Source organism: Euprymna scolopes, chromosome 41, assembly GCF_053919585.1.
Source record: "Euprymna scolopes isolate OS-2025 chromosome 41, ASM5391958v1, whole genome shotgun sequence".
In the NCBI taxonomy this organism is placed as follows: Eukaryota; Metazoa; Mollusca; class Cephalopoda; order Sepiida; family Sepiolidae; genus Euprymna; species Euprymna scolopes.
The window spans coordinates 8,334,248-8,355,353 of NC_136522.1; the positions used below are offsets into that span (position 1 = coordinate 8,334,248).

At 32.1% G+C, this 21,106-nt stretch overlaps 1 protein-coding gene across 1 annotated transcript in view; it reads right to left on the reverse strand.

Annotated features, from left to right (window-relative positions):
* LOC145266330 (uncharacterized) overlaps positions 1-21,106 on the reverse strand; it is a 766,230-nt gene that overhangs the window by 94,174 nt on the left and 650,950 nt on the right. Inside the window, exons 11-12 of the mRNA XM_080121918.1 lie at positions 10,701-10,841; positions 10,053-10,118 (exon numbers count right to left, since the gene is read on the reverse strand). Coding sequence (XP_079978044.1) covers positions 10,053-10,118; positions 10,701-10,841 — 207 coding nt within the window. The remainder of the gene's footprint in view (positions 1-10,052; positions 10,119-10,700; positions 10,842-21,106) is intronic.

Consider the following 21,106-nt stretch of genomic DNA (forward strand, 5'->3'; position numbering starts at 1 on the left):
GAACAGACATCTCGCTGCTCAATTCCCCATAGTCCATTGTTAGATATGGTCCTAAATAGCAGCCCTTTATCTTCCAAGCGGTATTATGCTTTGTTTTGTGGGAAAAAGAATTAAAAAAAAGGGATATTTTCTTTATACGATTGAATTTAGGAATAGCAAATAAGGAAGAAAAATGAGTGATTTTTGTGAAAAATTGAGAAAATAAAGATGGCGTCTAATTGAATGATAAAAAATAATTTATTTGAAGGAAGCGAATTTACAGGTTTACTTCCGGTCAATTTTCCACAAATTAGATTTTATAAGATGATATGGGGTTAACATTCGATTCTATTAGTTTATCAGAACACGCTTTCCTGTGTTGATAGGGGTCAAAACCGGCCTCGAAGGATGGTAGGTGATGGTCTTTTCTCCTCTTCAAAAACTCTTTCTCATAGAAAAGACGTGAGAGTCTTCTTTTTTTTTTTTTACAGGGTGGTCACCACTTATCAAGGCCCGGAAGTAACTCGGGGATAAGGGTTATTGAGTGTACGGTACGTTAGTGTTGAGATTTGATAAAGTGTCTTACTTAAGGAGGCGGTTCATGTTTATGTTGGACTTGAAGACATCCAGGTTGTAGTCAGGTGGGAAACAGGCAAACGGAACAGAGTTTCACAGGCATGCACTTCTAAGAAAGAAGCTTTGTTCATGGAATCTACGTTTTGGATATATATATATATATATATATATATATATATATATATGTGTGTGTGTGTGTGTGTGTGTGTGTGTGTGTGTGTGTGTGTTAGTTTCTAATCTAAATGTTCTTTAACCGAGTTTCTTTTTTATATTTGTATTTGTATTATGCTGGTTTTTCTCCTTTTTTGAGGAGAAGCATTTAGCTTCGAAATTCCATGAACTAAAAAGGTTTTGTATTCTCCTTCCTTATTGATCTAATAATATAATAAAGTTCTATGTAACTTTTATCTCTCATCTTTTAATTTAATGCATGGATCGTTTCTCCTGATCGTCTAGAGTTCTTACTCTTTTCATAGGTTTGAGTTGCTAAGGAAAATTTCTTATCAGGTTTATTCATTATACATATATATATATATATATGTGTGTGTGTGTGTGTGTGTGTGTGTGTGTGTGTGTGTGTGTGTGTGTGTGTGTGTAGCGGAGTGCGGTCGCCCGTATGACAGCTGTATGCCACTAGCTGAGACGTGTGCGAGGCGACTTCACGGCAAAGAAAGAAATGAAAAAAGTTATAAATAGAAGAACGTGTGTGCAGACCAAGGATACGTTAGAAAAGGGAGCGATAGACGTCTTATACACATCATCGGGCAAATTAGGCACAAGGCCGATTTTTAATGTGAGGAGTGAAGGGGAAATGCCCGGGGAGTAGAGGAGATGGATAGTGACAATTGGTATGCCCCTACATGGACCAAGGTGTTATATGTGGGGTTGGTATTTATTTGCTTCCCTAGCGAGCAAATTAGGCACAAGGCCGATTTTTAATGTGCAGAGTGAAGGGGAAATGGGGACCAACTCCCCGGAGAGTAGGGGAGCTGGATAATGACAATTGGTATGAAGGGTTGCCCCTACATTGACCAAGGTCTTATATGTGGGATTGTCCCCACATATGGTCTTTGCTTGCAGTATCTGCAGATACTACACTTTGTTCTGCATATTTAATTTATTTTGTGAAAATAAAAATTACAATCAAAATAATTCAATGTAAAATTAAAATAAATTAAAAGCAAAATTCAAATTTACAAAACAAATTTAGGCACAAGGCCCTTTAAGATCTGGGTGGGGGAGTGTTGCAGGGTCTTTGTTACTAAAGTGAAAATGGAGTCTGGCGACTTTACTCTTGACTGGCAACATTTACCACACTACCTCATTCACTCTGTGGACTCTAAACTAACTAATGAAAACCCCAGCGTTTTCGCAAAAAGAATATATTTACAATTACTTTGTGTGTGTGCGTGTGTGTGTGTGTGTGTGTGTGAAAATTTTTTTCGATCTTGGCCAAAAACCCAAGGAAAAACTTAAACAGCTAAGAACAGCATCTATTAACAACAGATCTTTGATCTTGACCAAAAAGGTTGAGCACAAAAGTGTTACCGACCGACCGACCGACAGAGTGACTTATAGAGTCACTTGCACGCGACTAAAAACATGGCTTCGTTATTTGTACTTTTAGTTCAGCTATCCAACATTTCGTTCTTTTCATATAACAAATCTAACGTGATTTTATCTTCTTTGATTTTCTCTAATAAATTTGGATTTGAACAATTCTCTCATCAGATGGTAAAGTGTCGTATTTATCTCCATTTCCCTAATAAATAGAAACATTCATTATTTCTTCTAAAACGGACGTGGGGTGCTTATTTCGATATAATCCTTGATAATCCGTCTGCGCCAGAGATTTTCTTTGAAAGAAAGAATTTCATTGTAAATGTAGACTTTCAGTATGTATTGTCCAAAAATACGTTTTCACGGCTTTTCAGGATATTCACAAATGTATCTCGCACTTGTTTGTCTTTGACAATATATATATATATATATATACTAGCAAAAGTACCCGTCGTTGACTGTGTTCAAAAACAGCTTACAGAAAATGGACTCTGATTTATGAAAGTATGATAGGTTATGAAAAGGAAAGGGTTGTAAAGAGATAGCTTCGAATTTGGGGGTATCAAAGCCAAAGCAAAATATGATGAAAGTAAAAATAAAATAGATAAACTCCATAATTTATTATACCATACCTGTTCACACTGAAACACTTATCACAATATTCTGTGGATCTATATAAAAAAAACCTTGTTAAACTTTGTGACATATTTCTATTCTATGGAGGTCAGGCGCGAACGAACACCCCATCATTTTATTATACCATATTTCTTCAAACTGAAACATAATTATCAAAGTATGCTAACACAGATAGATATGAAAAGTCTTTATTAACGTTTGTGCATATTTCCATTCTATGTAGGCCAGGCGCGAACGCAGACCCCACAATTTTATTATACCATCCCTATTTAATTTAAAACATACTTATCAAAGTATTATTATGTACATCTATATCAAAAACACTTGTAAACGTTTTTTTTTAATTTTTAAATTTTATATTTCCATACTTTGTGGACCAGGCGCGTGCGCAGACCCCACAATTTTAATGAATCATCATTATGCCAGATCAAACATACCTATTCTTGTGTCTCGATACATCTTCTATCATTATATGTGATCAGTTTTCTATAATAATCAATCATATAGGAGCCTATTCGTGACCAGACACACACACAAACGTTCAGCTTTATATATATATATATATATATATATATATATATATATATATATATATATATATATATATATATATACAGAGGTTTCCGTTGAGCAATGTCTTTTTGAGACTTCCAGGTGTTGTATGTGCTCTCCGCTTATCTTGGCATTGTATCTAGTTTTTTTTTTTTTACACAGTGATCACCACTTATCAAGGCCCGGAAGCCACTCAGGGATAGGGGTTATTGCAAGTACATTACGTTAGTGTGGAGATTTGATGAAGTGTTTAATTAAGGGGGCGGTTCATTAGGAATTTGTTAACATTGGACTTGAAGACATCCAAGTTGTAGTCCGGAGGGAAGCAGGCAGACGGAACAGAGTTCCACAGGCGTGCAGTTCTAAGAAAGAAGCTTTGTTCATGGAATCCGTGTTTTGATTTAGGCACAGATATAGAGTGGGGGAAATTTTTCACAGTGGATTCAGCTAGACGGGTGTTTTTCGTGAAAGATTGGCGAGGGGGGACCAGAGATTGGAGTTCAGACGAGCACCTGCCATGGAAATAACGATAAAACAAGGATAGGGTCGCAACGTCTCTTCTGTGGGAGAGAGGTTGCAGGGTAGAGAAAAGGGCATCCCCCACTAAGCCACGAAGTTTATTTTGTACTCTGTCAAGGCAGGATAGGATGTTTTCGCAGCTTCTGCCCAGATATGGCAACAGTATTCCATCCTTGGATGTACTTGGCTTTTATTTTAGTTGTTCTGGATTTCTTTCCACTGGACTTAAACTGATTCAGCAGTGTAGGGTTGATGATTGCGCAACACTTTTCTCACAACTGCACACACAGCTGCTCCCTACAGGGCTAATCCTTTGTCTTTCTAGATATACGGAAACATCGATATAGATATGATTGATTGACCGGCTTTCCCTCAAAGGAGGAAGTTTTATGAGAATATAAAAATGTAGAAGCGGTCGGCAATCGCAGGTATATACCTATCAATGGAATATGAAGAGGTTAAAGTTTTGCAATTTTTGCAAGGAGGTATCGACATCGTCCTACATACAGCGCCTGGTATTCCCAAACGGTCACTTATCTAGTACTGGCCAGGCTCAACGTTGCTTAGCTTTGGTGATCTACAAAGAGCCGGTGTGTCAACGTAATTATGCCATACACAAGACCTTTCTATTTAGTAATTTCTCCATCTTGTCTCCGTATAAGTCGGGCACAATGGTTTCAACAAGGGTTGCTACTCTCTTTCCTGTTGTTGTGTTCAACTGTGTTAGGTTTAACAGTCCCGTTTTCTAAGTATGTAGCTGTAGGGATTGTATAGGCATAGTAGATGGTGCCTAACTTATTTCCAACTGGTGTTTCTGGTATATGTGGTTACGATTTGCTGCTGCATTCGATGGTCAACGTTTTACAGACCGTCCAATGGGTATATTTACATACTTCATTGTATAGTAAACCCCCCTCTCTAGTAGAACTGCCTCACACTCTCTACTTCTGTGTGAGTAAATTTTGCTGGCTACATAGCTATAGTGGATAGTGTATTATTTATTTCCAACTGTTCTTTCTAGTACATTTTGGAGTTCGATATGGCCGCCAAATCCGATAAAAAAGTCATTACGCCGAAACCAATTATCGCACATGAGGTTTCGTAACGGTGTTTAGCAGTTTAGGAAGCCATTGAACTCTTATCAATTGCTGGACACAAACCGACTACGGAAAATATCGTATTTTCAAGATGGCGTCTAATTTGGTCGAACTAAAATCCTTACAACTTCAAATTACTTTTTCATAATTCATCCGAAACAAGGTTTAAGAAGATTTAATTTTGATACCAAATGTAATTCAGAACCTTTGAAGGTCAACCATATTCTGACCTCTGGAAATGTAATTTTACAAGATGGTGCCTAGTAAATATTTTCACGTTTTTATGGTCTAATTTAAAAGCGTTAAACCACGGTAATCAGCAGATAATTTTTTAAACTAGTTCGTTTATTAAAATATGCTATTGCTAATGGAAATTTAGTATCTGAATCTGAAATGATTCTACTAAATAATCGATTATTATACTAAGAGTCTGATTTTGTTTGTCACCATCTGAAATTTTAACGCCATTTCTAGAATTTTTTTTCAAAGTTAACAACTAATACTGAAAGACTTTATGTTTTGCTTTCGATTCTGGCTTATATCACACTGGCCGTATATTTTTACACTTTTGAAATCACTACTATATATATATATATATATATATATATATATATATATATATATATATATAATAAAAATTACAATAAGTTTATCAAGGTAATCAAAATGGTAAACTTAAAATATATTATAAATATTAAAGAGTTAATATTTACAAGTAAAATAAACTCAGCCAGATGTAAAAGCCCAATAAAACCGAAAAGGAAATAGAGCTTATAATATGAACAAATGATTAATAAAACATGTTAAAAGACATCTTGAAAAAGAGTTAAAAACATATTTAATTTTAAAAAAGGAAACACAAGATAAAGGGGATAGTCCACTTATCTTGTGTTTCCTTTTTTAAAATCAAATTTGTTCATATATATATATATATATATATATATATATATATATATATATATATATATATATAAATATATATATATATATATATATATATAATTGGGTCAATGCCTCCGTTCAGTCTCGAAAGACAAAGGATACCCCCTGTTGGGGCAGATGCGCGTGTAATTGTGAGGCAAGAGTAGCGCAATCCCCCAACCACACCTCTCCTGAATCAGCACTGCTTGAGTCCAGTGGCAAAGAGAAGTTCAGAACAGCTAGATACAATGCCGAGATAAGCGGAGAGAACATACATAGAAGTCCCAAACAATCACCCATCTGGTATATATTAGGTAAAATATAATAATCAATGGATAATTGGGTCTCTAATAATAAATACGAAGTCTGCATGAATTAAAATGTATTTAATCGCGCCGGGGGGGGGGGGCACTAATATATATTGGGTACAATATAATGATCAATAGAAAATTGAATTTATAATAATAAATAGGAAATCTACACGAATTAAAATATATCTAAACGTATTTTACGACCGGGTCACGTTCGGCGAGAGGAGCACAACTTAAAAGTAGCTCAGGAAATATAGTAGAAAGGAGGAAAATTCTTTTATTTTTTAAATTACTTGCATTGTTATAAAAGATGTTTGAAGTGCTCCCCGTTGACATCTATGCATTTCTGGGCACGTTTAACAACGTTTGCAGATACGCCCTGTATGCAAAGATTAATAAATTAGACTGTTTTTTTTCTTAATCACGAGTCAAATTTACCACAATGAAATTAAAAATTAAAAATTAAAACTTAAAAATTAAAAATCAAAAATTAAAAATTAAAAATTAAAGCTTAAAAATTAAAAATCAAAAATTAAAAATTAAAAATTAAAACTTAAAAATTAAAAATCAAAAATTAAAAATTATAAATTATAAATTAAAAAATTATAAATTAAAATTATAAATTCAAAATTAAAACTTAAAAATTATGTATGCAAAGATTAATAAATTAGACTGTTTTTTTTCTTAATCACGAGTCAAATTTACCACAATGAAATTAAAAATTAAAAAGTAAAACTTAAAAATTAAAAATCAAAAATTAAAAATTAAAAATTATAAGTTAAAAAATTATAAATTAAAATTATAAATTCAAAATTAAAACTTAAAAATTAAAAATTATAAATTAAAACTTCCCGTAATAAATATTAAAATTAAAAATTCAAAAAACAAAAAAAAAAAACGTAATAAAGAATACAAAATATAGAAATAAAAACAATATATAATAAATAAAAATATATAAAACAATAATAAATAATAAAGTAAATCTATATATTAATACGATAGCGTGTTCTTTTGTGTGCCTTGCTTACATCCGGGCCGTTTAATTATGTACTTCCATTTCTTGTCATAAATAATTTTACCAAGAATTTTTTATAAGTTTTCGTTTCGGTTTCGATTATGGCTGAAAGAAGTCAAGTTTATATATATATATATATATATATATATATATATATATATATATATATATATATATATATGTGTGTGTGTGTGTGTGTGTGTGTGTATGTATATATATATATAAGTAGATTGTAGTTTGCTTGAAGCATTGTTGAAGAAAATTATAAGGTAAAATTAAAAGCCAAGAACAATGCGAGATTTTTTTTTATATAGAGTAAAATTAAATGAAAACAAAAGAAATAAATTTCTTTTTTTTGTTGTTTGTTTTTTCTTTTTCACACAAATTTTAAATCTAAACAACAGTAAATTTTTTTTTTCTGTTGTATTCAATGGTGTTATAAATCTCAATATATTTCAGACCTATTAGTCCTTTTTCAAGAGAAGACAGCGGAAGAGTGTTCAAAATTGGAAAAGCAGCTACAGAGTTTGCCACGTGATACCGTGAAATATAGAACAAAAAATGACGTTAGGAGAACGTTAAAATAAATCAGTTGGTGTTTAAAATACTTGTTGCGTCTGTGAATCAAGGGAGATGACTATTCAATCAAGGGTTGAAGGGAGGCAACTCTGTGAGATTTTATTAATCTTTTAATTATTTTAAAACAATATTTTTTTTTCTTTTTATTATTTTAATTATTGTTTTTCTTATGTCTGAAATATATTGAGATTTATAACACCATTGAATACAACAGAAAAAAAAATTTACTGTTGTTTAGAGTTAAAATTTGTGTGAAAAAGAAAGAACAAACAACAAAAAAAAGAAATTTATTTCTTTTGTTTTCATTTAATTGTACTCTATATATATAAAAAAAAATCTCGCATTGTTCTTGGCTTTTAATTTTCCTTATAATATATATATATATATATATATATGTATATTTACATAAGTTTTTATTTTGGTTTCGATTCAAGCTAATGCCCGCAAGTCATATGAAATCGCAACTTTATAACATATAAAAATCGATAGAACATTAATTCTATATACACGAAATCTGCAACCGGACATTCGTGCCAGCTTAAATAAGTACTTTTGCAGTTTTAGCAAAAAAAGCTACAATAATATCATTGTCTCCATTTTCACTGAACATCTAAAGAACGCCAACATCAATAAATTACATATGAATGAGTCCTCCTGTGGAATTTTCACACGTTCCGCTAGTAATGCTAATAATAATAAAAATAAAATAAGAAGAAGAAGAAGAAGAAGAAAAAGAAGAAAAGAAAAAGAAGAAGGAAAAAGATTGTGATAGCATTTAGAGAAGTATACCAGGCTAAGTAATGCTAATCATAATAATAATAAAATAAGAAGAAGAAGAACAAGAAGAACAAGAAAAAGAAGAAAAAGAAGAAGAGAAAAAAGAAGAAGAAGAAGAAGAAAGATCGTGGTAACGTTTAGAAAAGTATACCAGGCTTGAAAATAACTCACACTTGAGAGTATCTACAATGCTATCATCCGTCTACGCATAAAGTAATATTGCCACATCTGATGCATCTAACTCTCGTCTCTTCCTCTTAGATAGGATCCCAAAACAGTCTTCAGTCTGATAGGCCCTGTATTATGAACCAAGCTCCAACCCCTGTCCCATCGCCGTAATGTTGCATTCATGTGTCTGTTTTACTAATACTTTAATGGAATAATTTCTGACGAACTCAATCTACTTGTATCCCCTCGACTGTTTATCAACAAAATCCCACCCCTGCACTGTAATGGTGCCTAGATGTCGAAAAGCCTTACACTAATAGATTCCCCGTTCAAATTGCTAAACATTAGAATTTGTTAAGTCTTTCCGCCTTTTCTGACTTTACTAAATGTAATACAAACAGACATTTCGATAACTAACTTCATCCTACTCTCCTGTTCGACACGATCAAAAATGACGCTATGCATAGCTATATGCTTGTTTTTGACGGAAAAGAGTAAAAATAAAAAAGAAAATATCAATAGAAAGGATTAAACTGTTAAATTAAATATGATGAGCAACGAATATGTTTGTCTAAACGTGTAATTATATAGCAGTCAAAATTAAAAAATAGACATACAAGTATTATACACTGTAACGGGACTCTAAAGCATTATTCATCGTGTACAAAAACAATTTACCGGTGTGGACTGGTGGCGTGGCAGTAGATAATTAATATGGAGGGTTAATATTATTGCTAATCTCTGCTTGGATTTTTTTTTGGCGAGACAGATATCTGTAATTAAATATATTTTTTAATATGTAGAATACGCGGAAAAGTGTGGGAATTGGTGCCAGTGTTAAGTTGAAAAGTTTTGTATAGAAAGTGTTCGGTTATTTTTTTTATAATGTCTAAATTTTCAAGATAAGATCGAGATTTTTTTACATGGTAGTCACCACTTATCAAGGCCCAGAAGCCACTCGGGATAAGGGTTATTGCGTGTGCAGTAATCAATGGGATAATATCGTGGTAATCGTTAGTAATGGAGATTTGATAAAGTGTCTTACTTAAGGAGGCGGTTTATCAGGAATTTGTTTATGTTGGACATCCAAGTTGTAGTCAGGTCAGATTATTTTAAATATAAGATAAAATTTACCGGTGCGTAACTGAGGATTGTTAGTAGATATTTTAACAGAGCTACGAATACTCCCACCACTTACAAAAATATAACTTCCTTGGGAGAGTTAGTTTGAATGAACAGAACCAATGTAGGAAATAAAACTGAATAAAACCGAATGATAATATCTGGAAACAGGCTTTATTAATATAGTAGAGGATTGGATTGTAATGAGTTTTTTTAATGACGAAAAACGATTGTACTTACAGTATTCGAAGTTCTCCACATCCTGTAAGGTTTGGCATCTTAGATATTTTGTTTGAATGGACGTCTCTGAAAGAAGCAGGATTAAAACATGTTTTAAAGAAGTTATGAAAGGAATAAGATAATTTTCCACAAAAGAATAGAAAATGTTCCTTCCTTAGTTAGTACGGACTAAATGCGCTTTGAAAAAGACCAAATACAATGTTTGAAGGCCAAACTGCTTCAAAAAAGGCAAAATTCGTAAAATGCCTTTAATTTGCATAAATTTAATGGCGTAATTTGGCTTTAAAAAGGCCAATCCGGTAACATTGAACAAGGATATGAGAGTAACCGTCCTTTTATGTAGCCTCGTTTTCGAATAACCTTCTAATACTATATGATCATTGTTGTAATGGTGTGAGAAATCGATTAGTAGCAATTTCCATTTGCAGCGGATGAAGAAAGAAGCCAGTGAAACGTTACGTAGAAAAGAAAAAATTTGAAAGAGATATGACAACAAAGAACATTGGTTCTAAACTGAAAGAGTAAATTAAAAGTTGTCTCTTACAATGCTATTTTTTATTTGTATTGAACTATGTAGCACAATAGTGCGATGGATTTTTTAACATCTTTAACTGAAAGAATTCCTAAACTAAAATCATTTTTACTTACAGTGACTGTAAAGTTGGCACTTTTTGGCAAAGATCTGGCGGCAAGGTTTCGATTCCAGCACGGTCGAATTGTATGATGGCTAATTTATGACTTCCAGTTAAGTCTGGGAAGACCTTTTGCTTGTCGGCTTCCGATATGACACTGATAATAAAAAAGGAACAAAAAACGAGTATTATTTTACTGATAATGAAGGTCAACAGATGTTGTCCAGGATAAAAAAAAACATTGGTTAACAGTAAGAATTTGAATACATGCTGTTATTATATAACTCTTGGTTTTGATTTACATGGGAATCAAGGCCTGAAGACCACTCGAGGATAAAGGTTAATCGGTAGTCATTGAGACAACAGCGTATTAATAGTTAATAATATAAATCGGTAGAAATGGATTATTTAGGGGTGGCCCAACAAGAACTTGTTTACATTGGACTTGAAAACGACCAGTAGTAAGCTGAAAAGGAGGTCTGGAAACCGAGTTCTACAGGCGGGCAGTTCTGGGAAAGAAACTTTGTTCATGAAATTTGCGTTTACATTTAGGCACAGATACAGAGTGGGGAAATTTGTTGATAGTTATTGTAGCTAGATGGGTGTTTTTTTGGCAAAGATTTGGCAGTTAATTTTTTGTTAAAACGAACCGACCATACCTGGCGAGCAGAATTCCTCCGACGGAGAAAGTTTATAGAGAATATAAAATTCACAAATGATATATTCTTAATCACCATTGGCCGTAATGAATAACATCTAAAATTTAAAAAAAAAAAAAATCAATCTTTTACCCTAAACTTTCAAAATTTTCCTCAAGAGATTTGGTTTTCCAGCCTCCTCATCATCATGTAAAGGGAGGTAACTCTGACTTTTTATCACAAAGTTAATTCCCTTATACCTTCTCATTCGTCGATATATAAAGAAGAATTGTCCGTTTGTATGTGTGCGTGTCAAGAGAGAGAGAGAGAGAGAGAGAGAGAGAGAGAGAGAGAGAGAGAGGGATCGGTTCAGTTGAAAAGAAAGAGAGCGTGAGGGAGAAATAGGAGGGGGGAATAGGACCAAGGAAAAAAGAGAAGATAAAAAAACAAGCTTAGCATGCGGGGAACCCCTCCATGAGTAAAAAAAATTACTTTTACCATGACTAATGTTTGTGGAAAATTTTTAAAAATCCAAGGCATGGTTATTGAGAAAAGTGCAAACAAATAAACGGATAAAAGATTTTGGGGCAATTTTATCCATAGAATGCCCCCCCCCCAGGGTGGGAGGCAATCAGAGTTATCCCGGAAAATCTGTTTTAGCAAAAATATACTTTCACCATCACTAATGTTTGTGCCAAATTTAAAAAAAATTCAAGGCGTGGTTATTGAGAAAAATACGAACAAACGAACAGCTGAACTGGGTTTAATTACCAGGTCCAATCCCTTCTTTTACGGGGAACCAAAAACAGATACAAAGGGGTAAGAAGATGAAAACTTCTTTGTTTGTTTTTTTGCCTCAGCTAGTAACCCAGCTAGTCCGATATATGACGTAAAGTGCGAACGTTAATTTTATTGACCAGATGTAAGCTTGAAAAATGAATGAGGTATAGATTGCACCTTGACCAAAAGTAAAGTACGCTTTGCATAAAACTCTGTTGAAGTTTTGTTAGAACTGTTAAAGAAAAGTATCATCTTCTAACTGACAGAACGTACAAAGAATGAACATGTTTTACCCCAAACTTAAACGGTCCTGGATATGACTTTAAACTATATCCGATGGTGAGGCCCCAGCTTGCAGGTTTTGGGGAGTGTAGAGCCACTCTTTAATTGCTATTGCTCCCAGGTTCACTCTGACCAAGAGTGGTAGTATCTGTTAGGGTCCCAACTATGGGTTAAATAGAAACCGACTTAAAAAGAAAAAAACAAATATACTCAATTAAAAATTTTTTTTTTCAAAATTACTGGATTCAGTATTAAATAACCTGAAACGGATTGATATGCCGTAAAACAAAAACAAACAAACAAACAAACAAAACTCAAACAGCGCATACGCCGAGAATTTGAACACCTTCTCGGGCGTCTAAGGTTTCTTTGTGCAGGGTTTGGTCAAGTCAACCTGCCATGAATGATACTTTTCCCTAGAAGTAAACGCTCTGCCATATAACATGTGCTTTTTAAAAGTCTCTCTCCCAGCTACTTTACACCCGCCATAGCCAGCGCTTTCTTGCTCTTGTTTTCACACGCCCATCTTTCGCGATCTCAAATTGCTTCTCTCCTAGACCACGTGTTGTATTTTCCTTTCCTTCTTCTTTCCGTGACGTCAGCGTGTGTGCACTTGCTTCATTTGCATATATACTAAAACGACTGCTGCTTCTGCTAATTTTTTCGCTAATCAGCTATCATAGGTTGCTGCTGATTTTCTCACACGCGCCTATAAGCAACGCTTCATTACAGTTCTGTCTATCCGTTTGGAGAAATAGTGTTGAACGTTTTATATATTTTTGTGTAAATTCTGTCATGTCTGCGCATTTCGCCAAATTGTCAAGCCATAAATGTTTTGAGATTCGTGTTATTAATTTTTATTGAAGAATGTTTTCCCTTCCTTGAGTAGGTTTCAAGACCAACGGATGAATATAACCAAGATTTCCGTTATTGAAATGTAAAGGAAATGAATAATAAAAACAAGAAATATAGAAACCTACTGAGAAAAATAATTTGCAAAAAAAAAAAAAAGGCATGCTCTCTCTCTCTCTCTCTCTCTCTCTCTCTCTATATATATATATATATATATATATATATATATATATATATATATATATATAGTTATAAAATATATATGGCCATTAAGCTACACTAACTAGCTCTACCTACGTATTGAGCATTTTGAAGTAAATACTTAAAGTTTACGCATAAATTTATACTTTCGTATATTAATTTTATGTGAGTAAATGAAGTAGTTATATATATATATATATATATATATATATATATATATATATATATATATATACATGTAAAAATGACCTTTGTGTGTTTCTGTGTGAGTTCGTTCCCTATAGACTCGAAAACGGCTGAGCTGATTTTTATGAAATCTCACAAAAAGGAACTTCATGTGTCTGACAGTTCTTAGGTAGGTTTTGCATTGGAATGACTTCGATAAGTATCAATAATCGATAATTTAAATGATCCAATGAAAGAAGGAACAGGCGATTTGCACCAAAGTGCATTTGAGAAGTTTTATTACTACACAAACAGAAAGGCTCGGCATTTAAAATCAATAGTAGGTTATTTGATATGACAGAAGTGCGTTCAAAATGAGTGTTTCTGCTTAGAGTACAATTGGGCTATGATACTTGACTTTTTTCATTTTAACATTAATTCAAACCATTATATATATATATATATATATATATATATAATTTTATAAAATTAACAGTAGTTCTCTACAGTGCAATGTAAACTACAATATATTATGAACTGTCACTGAGGCATGTGAAGATTTCTCCCGGTGCACCGGGATGGGTCCCCAACTAGAGCAGGCAATCAATCGATTTGATTAAAAATGGGGGATTTCACCGATTTCGATGACAATAAAAATACGGGGGTGTGAAACATTTGTTGATCAAAATTCAATCCAGGGAAAGATCAGGTCAACATGCTACTATATATATATATATTCCACACACACACACACACACACACACACACACACACACACACACACACACACACAAATATAGGTGCAGATGAATTTTTTGTCAGTTCAATAAGGAAAAAAAATAATATCAGTGGGAAAAGGGGTTATAGATGCTCTTAAAAGAAGGCATTTCAAAGCCTAATTCTTCGCATCAGGAGACATGACAAGAGCTATGTTAACGATATAAGAAAAGGGTACAATAAAATATAAAAATAAACATAACATGTTAAAAAAATAAATAAATACATTAAAAAATACCAAATAATACTTTAAAAAAATAAATAAATACATTAAAAAATACCAAATAATACTTTAAAAAAATAAATAAATACATTAAAAAATACCAAATAATACTTTAAAAAAATAAATAAATACATTAAAAAATACCAAATAAAACTTTAAAAAATAAATAAATACATTAAAAAATACTAAATGATGCTTTAAAAAAATAAATAAATACATTAAAAAATACTAAATAATACTTTAAAAAAATAAATAAATACATTAAAAAATACCAAATAAAACTTTAAAAAATAAATAAATACATTAAAAAATACTAAATGATGCTTTAAAAAAATAAATAAATACATTAAAAAATACTAAATAATACTTTAAAAAAATAATAAAATACATTAAAAAATACTAAATAATACTTTAAAAAAATAAATAAATACATTAAAAAATACCAAATAAAACTTAAAAAAAAAATAAATACATTAAAAAATACTAAATGATGCTTTAAAAAAATAAATAAATACATTAAAAAATACTAAATAATACTTAAAAAAAATAAATAAAATACATTAAAAAATACTAAATAATACTTTAAAAAAATAAATAAATACATTAAAAAATACCAAATAAAACTTTAAAAAATAAATAAATACATTAAAAAATACTAAATGATGCTTTAAAAAAATAAATAAATACATTAAAAAATACTAAATAATACTTTAAAAAAATAATAAAATACATTAAAAAATACTAAATAATACTTTAAAAAAATAAATAAATACATAAAAAAATACTAAATAATACTTTAAATAAATAAATAAATACATTAAAACATACTAAATAATACCTAAAAAATAAATAAATACATTAAAAAATACTAAATAATACTTTTAAAAAATTCTAAAAAATAGAAATAAATGTGAAAATAAATTCACATACACCTTTATTTATTTTTTTGCCTATAATTTCTATATAAATTTCTGCTCTAGTCCCATATATATATATATATATATATATATATATATATACTAGCAAAAATACCCGTCGTTGACTGGGTTCAAAAACAGCCTACAGAAAATGGACTCTGATTTATGAAAGTATGATAGGTTATGAAAAGGAAGGGTTGTAAAGAGATAGCTTCGAATTTGGGGGTATCAAAACCAAAGCAAAATATGACGAAAGTAAAAATAAAATAGATAAATCCCATAATTTATTATACCATACCTGTTCACAACGAAACACTTATCACAATATTCTGTTGATCTATATTAAAAAAATTTGTTAAACTTTGTGACATATTTCCATTCTATGGAGGTCAGGCGCGAACGAACACCCCATAATTTTATTATACCATATTTCTTCAAACTGAAACATAATTATCAAAGTATACTTACGCAGATAGATATGAAAAGTCTTTATAAAAGTTTGTGCCTATTTCCATTCTATGTAGGCCAGGCGCGAACGCAGACCCCACAATTTTATGATACCATCCCTGTTTAAGTTAAAACATACTTATCAAAGTATTATTATATACATCTATATCAAAAACACTTGTAAACTTTTTTTTTCTTATTTTTAAATTTTTTATTTCCATACTTTGTGGACCAGGCGCGAATGCAGACCCCAAAATTTTAATGAATCATCATTATGCCAGATCAAACATACCCATTCCTGTGTCTCGATACATCTTCTATCATTATATGTGATCAGTTTTCTATAATAGTCAACCATATTGCAGCCTATTTGTGACCAGACCCACACACAGACGTTCAGATATATATATATATATATATATATATATATATATATATACATATATATATATGTATGTGTGTGTGTGTATCAAAGGCTATATTTCTGTCTATGTCTACATATTTTCAAACTCTATCTCTTCCGCTAATATATATATATATATATATATATATATATATATATATATATATGAAAAAATGATTAATAAAACATGTTAAAAAAACATCTTGAAAAAGAGTTTAAAACATATTTAATTTTAAAAAGGAAGCACAAGATAAGTGGATAGTTCTTAATCCGCGGAGTTTCGAAGAAATACTCTCCTTCTCATCAGTGGGCGGGAATTAGCAAAATGCGGGATCGGATTTTGCATGTAAAAGTATTTAATGAACCCACAAGTAAGTCACAGATCTTACTTTGTTAAAAAATGGGTGAGGTCCTTTTCGGTTTTATTGAGCTTTTACATCTGGTTGAGATTACTTTACTTGTAAATATTAACTCTTTAATATTTATAATATATTTTAAGTTTACCATTTTGATTACTTTGATAAACTTATTATAATTTATATTTCTCTCTCTCTCTCTCTCTCTATATATATATATATATAAATATATACAGTAAGTTATAAAATATACGTGGCATTTAGTTTATTTAGTCATATAACTTACTACGTAGCTCTACCTGTGTTTTGAGCACTGTTGAAGTAAATACTAAAAATTTACTCATAAAATTATATTTTCATATATTAATTTATGTGATAAATTAAGTAGTCATATATATATGTGTGTGTGTATATATATTATATATAATACATATATATGTATATATATATATATATTTATATATATATACATATATACATATATATATAAACTTTCTATGTATGTTCTAAATAGCAAAATTACATCAAACCAGAATTAATAACTTTTCATCGGAGGAGATGAGCCTACTTCGAAAATCCATGGATTATAGAAATTAGTTTAAATTTTGTATCCTTTGTTCACACAATAATTTTTTGTTTTTAAAATGATATTTATTTCTGAATGAAATTTAAATAAGTGTCTTTTTTAATGGTGACTTTAAGTGTGTCTTTTTTAATGGTGACTTTAAGTGTGTCTTTTTTAATGGTGACTTGATTTATAAGGTTGGTGCAAAAATAATGTCGTTTTTATATATATAGTTGAACGTCAAAAACGACATTATTTTTCCACCAACATAATGTTTCTAGCCGGCCTGGTTGTAAAATACGCTTAAGTATGATATTTTGTTTAATGCAGATTTCGTATTTATTATTATATTATATCGATAATGATTTAAAAAGTAAAAATAAATAAATGAAGACTGGTGCGCCACCATCGAAAATCGAAACCAAAACGTTTAGCTTACAATGTACTTTTTCCCTTTACGTTAATGCCTGAACTGTGAAGATATGTTTGCTGCAAGTCTAAAAATGAAAACATGAACGAATAGCTATTACGTTACGCATGCATATTCGCAATGTCATCGTTCGACCTTGCCCTGGTAAATTTCATTTTTAAATTTTCACACTTTTGCACCCAAAGATAAAGTTTAGTATGGGTTTAAATACCCTGTATATTAAGTTTCATTATTAAAGTGCAACAAGCCATGTAATAAGGATAATCAGAAGACGTACGCAACAATATATACTCTTAATTATTCATCCAATGCCATTTAAGTAGTAGGTTTTCTTCACCAGTCAACAGCAGTAGATTTCTTCATTATTATTATTATTATTATTATTATTATTATTATTATTATTATTATTATTTTGGCTTTCATGATATCTTAAATTTAGAAAAATATTCATTCTATGCAATCGAGGTACGGGAATTATTAAACTAAATGATCCATCATGCCTCAATGCGGTATGTATGCACGACTAGCTTTTTTTTTTACATAGGCATCACCACTTATCAAGGCCAAGACGCCACTCAAGGATAAGGGATGAAGAGCGTACAGTAGAAATTGGACAATATAGTAATCGTTAATAATGGAAATTCGGTAAATTTGTTACCAAATGGGACGGCTTATCAAGAACTTGTTTACGTTAGACTTGAAGACAACCATATTATAGACGGCTGGAAAGCAGGAAAACGGAAGTCAATTCCACAGGATACACTTCTAAGAAAGAAGCTTTGTTCATGGAATCTATGTTTAGGTTTAGACACAGATAACGAGTGGGGGGGAATTATTGATAGTGTTTTCAGCTAGACGAGTGTTTCTTGTGAAAGTTTAGCGAGGGGGGACCATAGACTGAAGCTCAGTCGAACACTTTCCATGAAAATAACGATACAGCAGAGACAAACTCGCAATATCTCTTATGTGAGATAGAGGGAAGAGAAAAGGATATCTCCTACGAGGCTACGAAGTCTATTTTGAACTCTATCAAGGCAGGACAAGTCCTTTCTAGCAGCTCCTGCCCAGATGTGGCAACAGTATTCCATCCTTGGACGTACTTGGCTCTTATATTCAAAACGGACTCTTCCTTCCTCAAACGCCTTACTTGTATGCAGCCCAAGGTCATTTAATTTTTGTGCGAACACGGTACCAGAAAAAACTGGCTCTCAATACACGATACTAGACACAATGTGCTTTCAATACACAGTACCAGCAATAGCTATCTCTAAATAGACGGTACCAGACACAGCTGCCTTTCAATACACGACATCAGCAATAGCTATCTCTCAATACGCAGCTACAAACACAATTGGCTCTCAATACACGGCATCGAACTTAGCTGGTTTTCAATCTACTGTACTAGACGCAACCGCCAGGCCGGTCAGCTCACTTTTGAAGGGGTAAGTCTAGCTGTTCGAGGAAAGAAACTATTAGAGTAGAAATTTTAGTCGTAATATTGGTTTGAGTTGTTATTTACTTACGTTTTTGTTTAATTTCAGGTTGGGGGAAAGAATGTTCGGCAAAGTGGACCAGTTTTAGCGCTAAGTATACACACACAAGTGGTCCATTAGCTGAGTACTGCCTAGAAAGTTGTGGCCTCGTTAAAACTCACCAGAAATAGCAGCAGGGTCCCTTTTCCATGTGCGATATGGCAATACAACTATGCCCATATTATGAGAAATATTAAAATAGAGCAGTCGCTCTAAGCGCTACCTAAGAATTAGGGTCCCTGTATTGTCAGTCAGAAACAGCAGCGAGACAATCTGTCAATCAGGTACCCTCGACTTCTCGGACAAGACTGAGTCAGACCAGCCTAGTGATTACAACTAGCAAACCCAGTTTGCTAAGTTTGTGAGAGAAAAAAGGAAAATGGGATGGGGAAGCAGCATCCAAAGAAAGAAGCCAAGGTTAGGGTTGTTCTCATGTGTCCCTGGCATTGTACCTCTGCGCCTGGCTAATAGACGAAGGAGTGTGAAAGTCGGGAATAGAAAAGTTTATTTCAGCAAACTGCACCCGCCGCCGCCGCCGCCGCCGCCGCCGCCGCCGTCGTTGTCGTCGTCGTCATCATCATCTTAGTGCTTCATTCCATCTCAACATCCATCGTCGGGCAAATGCTCGAGGCATCTCTCGGGTCCACACCGGAGCATGCCTTGCTTAGAGGGCAATCTGTAAGGATGTGAGCGATAGTCTGCAGGTCTGCGCCGCAGAGACACGAGCGTCCTGTACATAGCCCCACTTGTGTAGGTTGTTTCTTTGCTTGGGTCTTGTTTAGTGTTGTTCACTCTTTCCTGAAGAGTTCAGAGTCTGCTCGGGAGGTCTTCTTTTGGTACTGGAAGGGTGTCGTTGTTGCTGCACTGAAGAGACACTAGACGTATAAATCAATCATGAAATAGGAAGACGACGCTTATCATTTCGAGATCACTAGGCGAAACTACGGTGACGACAGAGACAATGGAAGAAGAAACAAAATGACAAAGAGAATTGGCAAAAATACTCAGCAATGAAGAAGAGAATAAAGAGGAGAAAGGCAACAAAACCAAGGTACGTCACCTTTATTTATTTTTTGCCTATAATTTCTATATAAATTTCTGCTCTAGTCCTATATATATATATATATATATATATATATATATATATATATATATATATATAAAATAAAACTTTCTTGAAGTTATATATTTGGATTTTACCGTCACTGGATTATTTATCTTCCACCAGACTATCAATTCATGTGTAATCACCTTTTTCTTCAGCATATTCCCTCTGCTTCACTTTTTTTGTTGTTATCAATTAAGATCTTTGACTTACTTGTTGTTTCATCAAATACTTTTGCTTGCAAAATCCGATCTCGCGTTTTGCTAATTCCTACCCTCTGATGAGAAGGAAAGTATTTTTCGAAACTCCACGGATTAAGGACTATCCACTTATCTAGTGTTTCATTTTCAGATTAAATATGTTTTAATTCATTTCAAAGTGTTTTTTTTTAACATATTTTATTAACTATTTGCCCGTATATATATATATATATATATATATATATATATATATATATATATAATTACTAGTGGGAGGAGACGCCCGGTTTTACCCAGGTATAAAATACGCTTAAATATGATATTTTAATTCGTATAGATTTCGTATATGTTATTTAAAAAGTAAAAAAATAAGTATTTAGGTGCCATCAGCTAGAATCGAGACTGAAACTTATATATATATATATATATATATATATATATATATATTCACACATATATATAATGGTTTGAGTTAATGATTGCACTGTAGAGAACTACTGTTGATTTTATAAAATTATTATATATATATATATATAATGGTTTGAATTA